This window comes from Podarcis erhardii, assembly GCF_964252035.2.
Source record: "Podarcis erhardii genome assembly, chromosome: 6".
Lineage (NCBI taxonomy): Eukaryota > Metazoa > Chordata > Lepidosauria > Squamata > Lacertidae > Podarcis > Podarcis erhardii.
This window is the reverse complement of record NC_138510.1, coordinates 3,919,099-3,931,318: the sequence shown is the minus strand read 5'-3', so window position 1 is coordinate 3,931,318 and position 12,220 is coordinate 3,919,099. Positions and strand designations below refer to the sequence as shown.

The following is a 12,220-nucleotide window of genomic DNA, read 5'->3' as shown; positions in this document are numbered from 1 at the left end:
GCAAGCCCCAGGATTCCTTTAACGGAATTCCCTTCAGCGCAATAGGAGGGGCAGGCACAGCCCATCCTGACCCCTCCACCACCAGCATATTATAACCAATGCCTAACCGCAGCCTTACAAGTTGTGACGAATTGCTGAGTAGTAGGCAAAAACCAAATGGCACAGCCAATCACCAAATGGCAAAATTCCTACTAGGCCCCTGCGCCAAGGCAGACGACCCCATGACAGGCAAAGCAAGGTCAACCGGAAAAGAGGGCGGACGGGCGGGTGATCCGATGCACTCTGCAAAGAGAAAGAGAAACCAGAGTGCACCAATATTTAAAGACTATGGTCCCACCCACCCAATTTGCAACATACAATTTGCCCCAGCAACCCGGTTACCCAATCATGATGCCAGGCAACAACTATTAACCTGCCTGGCAACAAGAGGCCTGGCCTGGCGGCCCACACCGCAACACGTGCTCTCATTTATTGGAGAACACGCTATGGTTTGCAGGGATCCCTTCGAGCTCTACGGGTCTGTGGTTCTGTCCCTGGGACAACCCCAGGCTAGCTCTGTCGCCCGCTGGAGCAGGGTTTCTGCAAACAGTCAAGAGCCTTGTTATTGTTGTCAGTGCTTCTCTCCAACCAAACGCCGCCACCCCCAGCCTTGCAATGCAACAGATGGCTTCATGCACCCCAGGCACGCAAGGGCCTCTCCTCCAAGAGATGCCTGGGCTGCTTCCCCCCAACCCCACTCACTCTCCCCCCCCCAAAGGAAAATATCCATGTTCTCATCCAGCTGTGGGAGGTGAGAAGGAGGGGGCGGGGGACCGGGAGGAGAGGAAAGGAGCACGGCTGCCTTGATGGAAAATTGGCAAGAGGAGTTAGGCAGAGTGGAAAGAGTGAGGTCTAGCCCAGAAAAATGCAGGGCCCAAAGGGAGCAAGTCAGGGGGGAGATAGCAGCAGGGCGGGCTGGGGGGGAGGCGAAGCGGATGTGACTGGGGTGGCTAACCTTTTTTTGGCCTGAGGTCCGCAAGCCACCTTGGCCAAACTGCTAGGGGCCGCAAGCCAGCAACAGGTCTGACCCAAAGTGTGTGTGCTTGCATGTACAAACCAGTATAAAATAAGCAGCACATAAGCGGCACACGGGGCGCGGGTGGCACTGTGGGTTAAACCACAGAGCCTAGGACTTGCCGATCAGAAGGTTGGCGGTTCAAATCCCCGCGACGGGGTGAGCTCCCGTTGCTCGATCCCTGTTCCTGCCAACCTAGCAGTACGAAAGCACGGCAAAGTGCAAGTAGATAAAGAGGTACTGCTTCGGCGGGAAGGTAAACGGCGTTTCCGTGCGCTGCTCTGGTTCGCCAGAAGCGGCTCAGTCATGCTGGTCACATGACCCGGAAGCTGTACGCCAGCTCCCTCAGCCAGTAAATCGAGATGAGCGCTGCAACCCCAGAGTCGGCCACGACTGGACCTGATGGTCAGGAGTCCCTTTACCTTTACCTTTAAGTGGCACACAAAACACTACCAAACCATTCTACCTTCTAAATCTTATATTAATAATCCAAAAATTGAGAAAGCAATGTACAAGATCTACTACAGAAGGCACAAACAGAAAACACATTCAAATTGTGTCCAAAAGGAAGATTCAGTCTTTAAAGTTCCTTTAGCCAGGCTCCTGTAGATATCAACAAAGCTAAGTTTGATCAAATGAAGTGTCAGTGATGTTACGCTCAAGGGTTAGGTATCAACGAAGATAGATTTGATCAAACGAAGTGTCGGTGACATCGGTGATATCTACAGGAGCCTGGCTAAAGGAACTTTAAAGACTGAATCTTCCATTTTGTTTGTGGCTTCTGTAGTAGATCTTGCACATTGCTCTCTCAATTTTTGGATTATTAATATAAGATTTAGAACGTAGAATGGTTTGGTAGTGTTTTGTGTGCTGCTTATGTGCTGCTTACTTTATACTGGTCTATTACGAGAATTGGCAGCATAGGTTCATTTCTTCAGTGCATGTACAAACCAGGCTGTCTGCATGCACCCCATACCTTTAAAGCACCCCCCCCCACAAAGAGAACCATGTTACAGCACCCAGTGGTGCTACAGTTCCCAGCGCCCTGAACGAGCTCCCGTACTCAGAACTTGCTCCCTCTTCCACGTGAAGGCCCTTTGGATATTTGAAGATGGCTATCGCACCACCTCGGTTTCCCTTGTGCAAGAGACCTTCCCGGCAGATTTGCGGCCAGGGCTGTTTTGATTTTATCGCATCTGCTTATTGGGGATAAAGCAGGGACGTGTCGAAGCAGCTAAAACAAAGCGCTCGGCAATTGCTGGCAAGTGGCCCGACGCACTATTTCGTTGGGGTTGGCACCGCTTCAAGCCTCTTCCCCTCTGGTCACAGCGCTCGGCCTGTTGTAAGATCGATTCCATCTTGCGTGGCTATTGAGGGCAGAAGCTTCAGCCACACAAGAGAGAGAAGCCCAGCTGGGAGCTTTGAAAGGGAGACTGTGGAGCAAAGCAAGTTAGCGCCAGCCTGAGACTCCCACAGAGCTCCTCTTCTCTCTGCAGCCGGGTTGCCTCTTTTCAGTCTGTTCCATCCTTTATGGAGGTGAAACATACTCACAGTCGCGTGTGGATTTCATGCTCTTTATTCAGCTCATAGTAGTGAGGAATGAAAGTTTCCCCAAAATATCTGCTTTATATACATTATTTACACAATGGGCCACACGTGATTGGCTAATTCTGGGATTCTCCTGTAGGCCAATCAGGTTGCGGATTCACTTCCACCTGGAGCTGGATTGGGTGGCTCCTGTGGACCAATCATACTGCTGCATTGTTCTAGGACCAATCAGATTGCTGCATTCTGAATCCTATTGTTCTAGGACCAATCAGACTGCAGCCTTTTGGATCCTATTCAACTCAGTACATAACAGGACGCAAGAGCCTATTGACTTAGAGCAGCGTTTGCAAACCTGGAGCCTTCCAGCCAGTGCTATTTTTCTGGAAAAAAGTGCCAGAACTCACCATAAACGCCTCCCGTGTTATAACAGCAATGGCGTCCACCTGAGAATACCATAAAACTTGGTATGATCTTCCATTATCTGTCTATGATAACAGGCACTGTTGTTGTTTGTTGTTTGTTGTTTAGTCGTTTAGTCGTGTCGGACTCTTTGTGACCCCCTGGACCAGAGCACACCAGGCACTCCTGTCTTCCACTGCCTCCCGCAGTTTGGTCAAACTCATGTTCGTAGCTTCGGGAACACTGTCCCACCATCTCGTCCTCTGTCGTCCCCTTCTCCTTGTGCCCTCCATCTTTCCCAACATCAGGGTCTTTTCCAGGGAGTCTTCTCTTCTCATGAGGTGGCCAAAGTCTTGGAGCCTCAGCTTCAGGATCTGTCCTTCCAGTGAGCACTCAGGGCTGATTTCCTTCAGAATGGAGAGGTTGGATCTTCTTGCAGTCCATGGGACTCTCAAGAGTCTCCTCCAGCACCAGAATTCAAAAGCATCCATTCTTCGGCGATCAACCTTCTTGATGGTCCAGCTCTCACTTCCATACATCACTACTGGGAAAACCATAGTTTTAACTATACGGACCTTTGTCGGCAAGGTGATGTCTCTGCTTTTTAAGATGCTGTCTAGGTTTGTCAATGCTTTTCTCCCAAGAAGCAGGCGTCTTTTAATTTCGTGACTGCTGTCACCATCTGCAGTGATCATGGAGCCTAAGAAAGTAAAATCTCTCACTGCCTCCATTTCTTCCCTTTTTATTTGCCAGGAGGTGATGGGACCAGTGACCATGATCTTCGTTTTTTTGATGTTGAGCTTCAGACCATATTTTGCGCTCTCCTCTTTCACCCTCATTAAAAAGTTATTTAATTCCTCCTCACTTTCTGCCATCAAGGTTGTGTCATCTGCATATCTGAGGTTGTTGATATTTCTTCCGGCAATCTTAATTCCGGCTTGGGATTCATCCAGTACAGCCTTTCGCATGATGAATTCTGCATATAAGTTAAATAAGCAGGGAGACAATATACAGCCTTGCTGTACTGCTTTCCCAATTTTGAACCAATCAGGCACTATAAAGCTAGAAAGTCGTTTATTTAGAAATTCTGCTGGTTTGCTTAAGAGCTTGCAGTTCTCTTCGCTGCTGTCGAAAAGGCAAAAGCACTTTTTGAGGGGGACGGGGTGGAATGGGCGACTCCCTGGTCTCGAATGAGGTAAAACTGGTTATCTCCCACTTGGACTACTGCAATGCGCTCTACACGGGGCTACATTTGAAGGTGACTCTGAAACTACAACTAATCCAGAACGCAGCTTTGCCTCCCATCAGATGTCAAGGAGATAAAGAACTACACAACTCTTAGAAGACATCTGAAGGCAGCCCTGTTCAGGGAAGTTTTTAATGTTTGACATTTTATTATGTTTTTATATTATGTTGGAAGCTGCCCACTGTCGTGGGGTATAAATAATAAAATCATTGTTATTGTTATACAGGTGGGGACTTGAGGCAACCTCAGCAACCTCAGACATCCATGGAAAATAATAGTAACAACAACAACAACTTATTATTTATACCCCACCCCAGTGGTTTCCCCAGCCACTCTGGGCGGCTTTCATCAAAGTATTAAAATACAGTAGTCTGTTAAACATTAAAAGCTTCCCTAAACAGGGCTGCCTTCAGATATCTTCTAAAAGTCAGATAGTTGTTTTTCCCTTTGACATCTGGTGGGAGGGCATTCCACAGGGAGGGTGCCACCACCGATAAGGCCCTCTGCCTGGTTCCCTGTAACTTGGCTTCCAGCAGGGAGGGAACCGCCAGAAGGCCCTCGGAGCTGGACCTCAGTGTCCGGGCAGAATGATGGGGGTGGAGACACTCCTTCAGAAAAGAAAAAGCAAAGAAAAAACAGAGACAATTGGCTTGGTCATTTGATTGCCCTTTTTACCCATTGCTGTCTTTTTATTTGTATATATTGCTTGTTTTATGTTGCCATGGCCGTTGGCTAATGCGAATAAAGTTTATCTATCTATCAGAGACAATTGGGGAATGAGAGCACAACACCCAGGCCCCTCCACAAGCTTCAGCCTGGCAATTTCATCCGCTAGCTTCCGTCCGAAATGCAGCAGAGTTGCGGTCCGTCAATGAGGACAATACTGAGCAGAGGCGGATTTAGGGCAGCGGAAGCCTAGTGGGCGCTGCAGGGCGTCGCAACTGTGACGTAGTGGATTGAGCAGAACAGAAGGCGAGAGTTGGGTGGAGTGCCAAATTCTGACCTCTTCCAGGGCACCGCTGAGATTTGAAATACCAAAGTCCAGCTTTTTACTGAGCAAGATGGAGCAAGGCTCTGACTCAGTGTGAGGCGACTTCTTCTAATTTCCACTTCAGTGGGACTTGTGCGAGAGAATTTATGGGCGGTTTTTGTCCAATGGAAAGAGCCAGGAAAAAGGCCAGACCTCAATAAACAAAACAGAGCCAACGGTCCTTTGAGCCTTTTTATCTCTGCTCTTAGGCTGAAATGTGTAATGATGAATCATCCCTTCTAGGGCCTTAAAATAGATCGTTGGACTCTTTTTTTTTTAAGGGTGCTTTTCGGAAGAATCTCCCTCTCCCTCACCCAGGTTCTGCGTCCATTCAGAATTTTGATGGGGTCACGAGAACAAGTCAAGAAAAGGCAAGGAATGGAAAGCATTGTGTCCCAGGAGCCTGGAGAGGGGACCGGTCCATTTCCAAACTGGAGAACTTGGAGAGGATGTAGGAACATTATGGCCTGTTCTGGCATCCCGTAGTTATGGGGCGATGAATGTAAATGTGGCTTTGAAACTGTAGGACCACCAATTTCCAGAGGCCAGCCTGTTATGTACTGAGCTTAATTCTAGAACAATAGGATCCAGAATGCAGCAGTCTGATTGGTCTGCAGGAGCCACCCAATCCAGCTCCAGGTGGAGGTGAATGCGCAACCTGATTGGCCTACAGGAGCAGCCTGGAATTAGCCAATCAAGCGGGGCCCATTGTGTAAATAATGTATACAGTCATAAAAAGGTAAAGGGTAAAGGGACCCCTGACCATTAGGTCCAGTCATGACCGACTCTGGGGTTGCGGCGCTCATCTCGCTTTATTGGTCGAGGGAGCCGGTGTACAGCTTCTGGGTCATGTGGCCAGCATGACCAAGCCGCTTCTGGCAAACCAGAGCTGCACATGGAAACGCCGTTTACCTTCCCGCCGGAGCGGTACCTATTTATCTACTTGCACTTTGTCGTGCTTTCAAACTGCTAGGTGGGCAGGAGCAGGGACCGAGCAATGGGAGCTCACCCCGTCGCGGGGATTCGAACCACCGACCTTCTAATTGGCAAGTCCTAGGCTCTGTGGTTTAACCCACAGCACCACCCGCGTCCCCTATACAGTCATACCTCGGGTTAAAGTTGCTTTAGGTTGAGCATTTTCGGGTTGTAATCTGCGGCAACCTGGAAGTAACGGAACGTGTTACTTCCGGGTTTCGCTGCTCGCGCATGCGCAGATGCTCAAAATGAAATCATGCGCATGTGCAGAAGCGGTGAATCGCGACCCGCGCACATGCAGACATGGGTTGCGTTCTTTTCAGGTTGTGAACAGGCCTCCGGAATGGATCCCATTCGCATCCAGAGGTACCACTGTATATAGCTAGATGCTTTGGAGAAATTTTCATTCATTGCTACTATGAGCTGAATAAAGAGCATGAAATTCACACTTGACTCTGAGTATATTTCACAGCCCATTGCACCAAGTGCAGGAGAAAGAGCCTAGCCGCTGGATTCGACAAAAAGCCCATCTAGTCCAGCGTTCCCTTCTTACAGTGGATAACCAGTGTCCTGTGGCAGTGAGTTCCGTAGTTTATGCACTGCAACAGCACTCACCCAACTTGCAGTTCCCAGCAACAGGTCTTCAGAGACACACTGCCTCTGACAGGGGAGGCAGGACTTAGCCATCACGAGTAGTAGCTACTGAGAGCCTTTGTGAGCTTGTCTTTGTGAGTTAGTGGTCATCACGACTGTTTGTGGGAGCCAGTGATGGGATCAGGGGAGGGATCTGGCATGCCAAGATGCCTCCACCTCTCTTAATAGAAGGTTGGCATTCAGGATAGGCAAGCAAACATGAATCGACAAGCCCTCTGCACCTCTGAAGTCGGGTTCATGCAGAGTTGAAGGAAAGGAGTCACTCCGCAAGCAGATGCTGCCCCGATCCGCTGATAGCCACAGACTTCTGAGTAACAGGAGAGGCTAGATTACATTACGCCGAGGAGCACAGAGGGATCGGAAACGGTGACACAGTTTGCGTGCGTGCACACAAACACAACTGGCTTGCCAGCAACCCAGAAGGGGGGAAGTATTCCAAAAGAAAATATATATTGCAGCCAATATTCCAGAGCTCCTTGGCTGCCCTCCAGCTATGTGGAACATTTGATTTCATTTACAAGGCAGTTTCACTGGGGACCTGGTCACTTGGTTGTGCCGCAAATGGCACCCAGGTGGATCTAGAGAGGAGAAGGTCCCCGAGAGAGGTGGCTGGAAAGATTCATGTATTGTGGGAATCTGCTTGTGTGAAATGGCTTTCTGCATAGCCTGGGTTATTTCAGCCACACGGCCATGACTCCTGGTTTCGTTTTGTAGCAGAGGGAAGGCAATGATGTGCTTGAGAGTGGTTAAACTATGGGAAGGTAAAGGTAAAGGGACCCCTGACCATTAGGTCCAGTCGTGGCCGACTCTGGGGTTGCGGCGCTCATCTCGCTTTATTGGCTGAGGGAGCCGGCATACAGCTTCCGGGTCATGTGGCCAGCATGACTAAGCCGCTTCTGCCGAACCAGAGCAGCGCACGAAAACGCCGTTTACCTTCCCGCCAGAGCGGTACCTATTTATCTACTTGCACTGGTGTGCTTTCGAACTGCTAGGTGGGCAGGAGCAGGGACTGAGCAACAGGAGCTCACCCCATCGTGGGGATTTGAGCCACTGACCTTCTGATGGCTGCGACTCCTGGTCTCGTTTTGTAGCTGAGGGAAGGCAATGATGTGCTTGAGAGTGGTCAAACTATGGGAAGCTTCACACAAATAGCTTCTCACGAGGTACAGCACCCAAGGGGCTTAATTGTTCCAGCAGCAATGAGGCATTCCACTCGTGCGCCATTCAGCCAAAGGAAGAATCTGTGAAATGGGCTGATGGTTGTGGCGTTGCTTATTCCTGAGGTTATTCTTTCCAGTGAACCCAGATACATATTTCAGTTACAGATGCCAAGGAAATAAACATCCTTGCAACTTTTAGAAGAAATCTGAAGGCAGCCCTGTATCAGGACGTTTTTAGTGTGTGATGTTTTACTGGGGTTTTATAATTTGCTGGAAGCCTCCTAGAGTGGCTGGAGCAACCCAGTCAGGTGGGTGGCATCATAATAATAATAATAATAATAATAATAATAATAATAATAATTGCAGCCTGCCACTGAAATCTCTGTCTTTCCCCCCTTGCAATCTGAGATTAGGGAAGAGAATGTGATAGTCTGGATGTGTGGAGGCTATCTCTCTTTGTGAGCAAAGAGAATTTTAGTAGCTGTGTCCAATAATGTTGGGAACTTGTTCTGCAGCTGTTTTCCCACACACACTTCTATATGATTGTGCAATTATAGACTCTAATCTAAAAAAAAAAGAATTAGTTTTATAGCATTGCATTCTTGTATTCATTTTTTTTTGGCCTCAGTTTTGCTGTTACTTTATAATCCACACCAAGCCTTCAGAATAGGAGGAAATAAAGTTCTAAATACTCTGACTATGTCACTGGGCAAACTCACTTCTGTTATGTTAGCATTTGCTGATCTTTGGGGCTTAGCAGGAACTCCCAACTTTTTTTTTTATTTCACTCTCAGTTGTTTCCAAAAGGTTGACAAAACAGGAGCCTGCCCCAAAATGAAATTGCCACTAATGGGGAAAAAAGCAGTTAATCTAACTCATAGGTAGGCAAACTAAGGCCAGGGGGCCGGATCCAGCTCAATCGCCTTCTCAATCCAGCCCGCAGACAGTCCGGGAATCAGCGTGTTTTTACTTGAGTAGAATGTGTCCTTTTATTTAAAATGCATCTCTGGGTTATTTTGGGGCATAGGAATTCGTTCATTTTTCTCTCTCCAGAATATAGTCTGGGCCCCCCCCCACAAGGTCTGAGGGACAGTGGAGCGGCCCCCTGCTCAAAATGTTTGCTGACCCCTGATCTAACTCCACAGCACCAAAGCACACTCAGATCCTCTGAGTGCTCTTATTTTCCAGTGACATCCCTGATTTAGAAAAGCCATCCTGGTTTCTGATTCGATCCCAGAATGTCCCACTTTTCCTTAGGACATCCCTTTTTTCATGGGAGAAATGTTGGAGGGTATGGAGTTAGCCAGCCCCCTGTCTGAAGGCAATCCTGTACAGGGAAGTTTTTTTTTTTTTAATGTTTAATATTTTATTATGTTTCTATATATGTTGGAAGCTGCCCAGAGTGGCTGGGGCAACCCAGTAAAATGTGTGGGGTATAAATAGTAAAATTATCATTACGGAATGGGACGTCCCTATTTTCTTTGGAGAAATGTTGGAGGGTATGCACACTCTGAGGTTGGGGTGGTCTCTCTTGGCATCATGACTGACCGGTCCATGCAGTGGGGTTCTGCTGCCCTCTGGAGGCTATAAGGATTATCTGAAGATCAGCCAAAGCAGTGAGAGATTTTACATTCTTGGGCTCCATGATCACTGCAGATGGTGACAGCAGTCACGAAATTAAAAGACGCCTGCTTCTTGGGAGAAAGGCGATGACAAACCTAGACAGCATCTTAAAAAGCAGAGACATCACTTTGCCAACAAAGGTCCGTATAGTTAAAGCTATGGTTTTCCCAGTAGCGATGTATGGAAGTGAGAGCTGGACCATAAAGAAGGCTGACTGCCGAAGAATGGATGCTTTTGAATTATGATGCTGGAGGAGACACTTGAGAGTCCCATGGACTGCAAGAAGATCAAACCTCTCCATTTTGAAGGAAATCAGCCCTGAGTGCTCACTGGAAGGACAGATCATGAAGCTGAGGCTCCAGTACTTTGGCCACCTCATAAGAGAAGAGAAGACTCCCTGGAGAAGACCCTGATGTTGGGAAAGATGGAGGGTGCAAGGAGAAGGAGACGACGGAGGACGAGATGGTGGGACAGTGTTCTCGAAGCTACCAGCATGAGTTTGACCAAACTGCGGGAGGCAGTGGAAGACAGGAGTGCCTGGCGTGCTCTGGTCCATTGGGTCACGGAGAGGCGGACACGACTAAACGACTAAACAACAACAATTTATGAATTGTATAGAAACACACTGAACACATTTATTAAATTTGTAAAAAATAAAGAAACTGTTACTATCATTATTAATAATATGATTTATTAAATGTATACAGCACTCTTCATTCCAATAGCACTGGGCGGTTTGCTGTATACAGTGCACAGTTCTAGCCACCCAGGCACAAAAAGGTATTGTAGAGGTATAAAAATTTGGAAAAGTGACCCCAAAATATTCAGTAGGCTCTTATGTGGGGTTCCCAGACTGTGGTCTGTGAGCTTCATTCCGGGGGGTCTGTGGTGTGTCTGGTTTTGTGTTGGAGGCCGGAGGTGGCGCATTCAGCACATTAAATAATTCTCAGTGCGTTTTTTTGTTACTGTATTTTCATTGCTTCTTTTATTTCCTATATTGCATTTTATTGCATCACAATTTGAGTTCTGTGTAATACAAATTGAATAAAATGCAACATGTAGGATATAAAAGAAGCAACAAAATTACACCCAGCAGTAACCATTGTGCATTAGAATTGCTACAGCAGACAGAACAGATGTCTGCCGAGACCTTCAGCAATTTTCAAGTGGGCTGTAGAGAAAAAAAAAGTTTGAGAACCGCTGCTCTGAAGCATCTTCCATAAAAGGAAAGCACGGTGTGTTTGGGACCTCCTAGTTTTGTTTTTCAATTTTTAAAAAGGCGGTTGATGGAGGTGTATCAATTTATGCATGGAGTAGAGAGAGGAAAATGTAGAAAATTCAGTGCAGGCAAAGAAATAAGCAAGCTTTTTCTCTTGGCATAGCTAAGTTTTAGTGTGTTTCTGCATGTTGCTTCTACACATTGCTTGGTTAACTTATGGAATGTCCTCTCACAAGATGTGCTCATAAGCACCAGCCTAGATGGCTTTAAAGTGGAATTTGACAAATTTGTAGGGGAGTCAGTCTGCTAATGGCTATTGGTTGTGATAGCTATACCTCTATATTCGAGCAGGATGCCAAAGGTGGATGGTTTGTGACTTTATGCTCTACATATCTATAGAAGGCTCTGACTGGCCAGAAACAGGATGGTGGACTTGTCCAGTAGGGCTTTTACTTTTACATATGCACACACATTTCATGTATCGAGCAAAGTGTCACTAGTCTGGCCTTTAAGGTGCTACAATGCACTAATCACCATTTTTCAGCCAATCAGTGTGGGACTGAATTGTAGGTGTCCTGAGCAAATTTGGTCCAAAATCTGTACCTCGAAGTGCAAGCTGCAGATGGGTTAGGGCAGTGGTTTTTCCACCAAGAACTGCTCTCCTCTGTCACTTGACACAAACACACACACAGGGCTGTGCTTGTGTCTGATCAGCTCTGCTGGAGCCTGAGAGAGATGGAGACAGAGATAGGAGGAGCTGGAGAAAAAGGACACTTCTTGGTCATCCAGGACCTACTTTCTCCCTTTTGGTTCTACATCTGCCATTACTGTCTCAACCAAGGGCCTTTGATCGCTCCACTCTGCTTGGAAGTCTCCAGCTGAACCACTCCCAACACAAGATGAATCAAGTGACAGCAATGAAGATGTGAAACAGAGAAGAAAACCGTGGCCAAGACAACTAGCTCACTTCTCCAGCCATGGCTGGCTCCCATCCAGGGCCAGCTGCAGGTTCGTGGCTGGGCTGGCTGGGACTGACGGCTGTTGTTTTCCAAAAGATCTGCAGAGCTCCAGGTTGGCAAAAGCTGCTTTGGGATGTTGTTGTTGTTTAGTCGTTTAGTTGTGTCCGCCTCTTCGTGACCCCCTGGACCAGAGCACGCCAGGCCCTCCTGTCTTCCACTGCCTCCCGCAGTTTGGTCAAACTCATGCTGGTAGCTTCGAGAACACTGTCCCACCATCTCTCGTCCTCTGTCGTCCCCTTCTCCTTGTGCCCTCCATCTTTCCCAACATCAGGGTCTTTGCCAGGGAGTCTTCT

The 12,220-nt window shown here is 47.7% G+C and overlaps 1 protein-coding gene across 3 annotated transcripts in view; it reads left to right on the top strand.

Annotated features, from left to right (window-relative positions):
* Positions 1 to 12,220, top strand: part of REM1 (RRAD and GEM like GTPase 1) — a 136,153-nt gene that overhangs the window by 25,867 nt on the left and 98,066 nt on the right. The window contains exon 5 of one of the 3 annotated variants that reach the window (XM_081868072.1): positions 5,596 to 5,890. The exons of the other annotated variants lie outside the window; for them this stretch is intronic. Within the exon in view, the coding sequence (XP_081724198.1) occupies positions 5,596 to 5,763 (168 nt within the window). The 3' untranslated portion in view covers positions 5,764 to 5,890. Of the gene's footprint in view, positions 1 to 5,595; positions 5,891 to 12,220 lie in introns of those variants that run through there. 3 annotated transcript variants of the gene reach the window in all.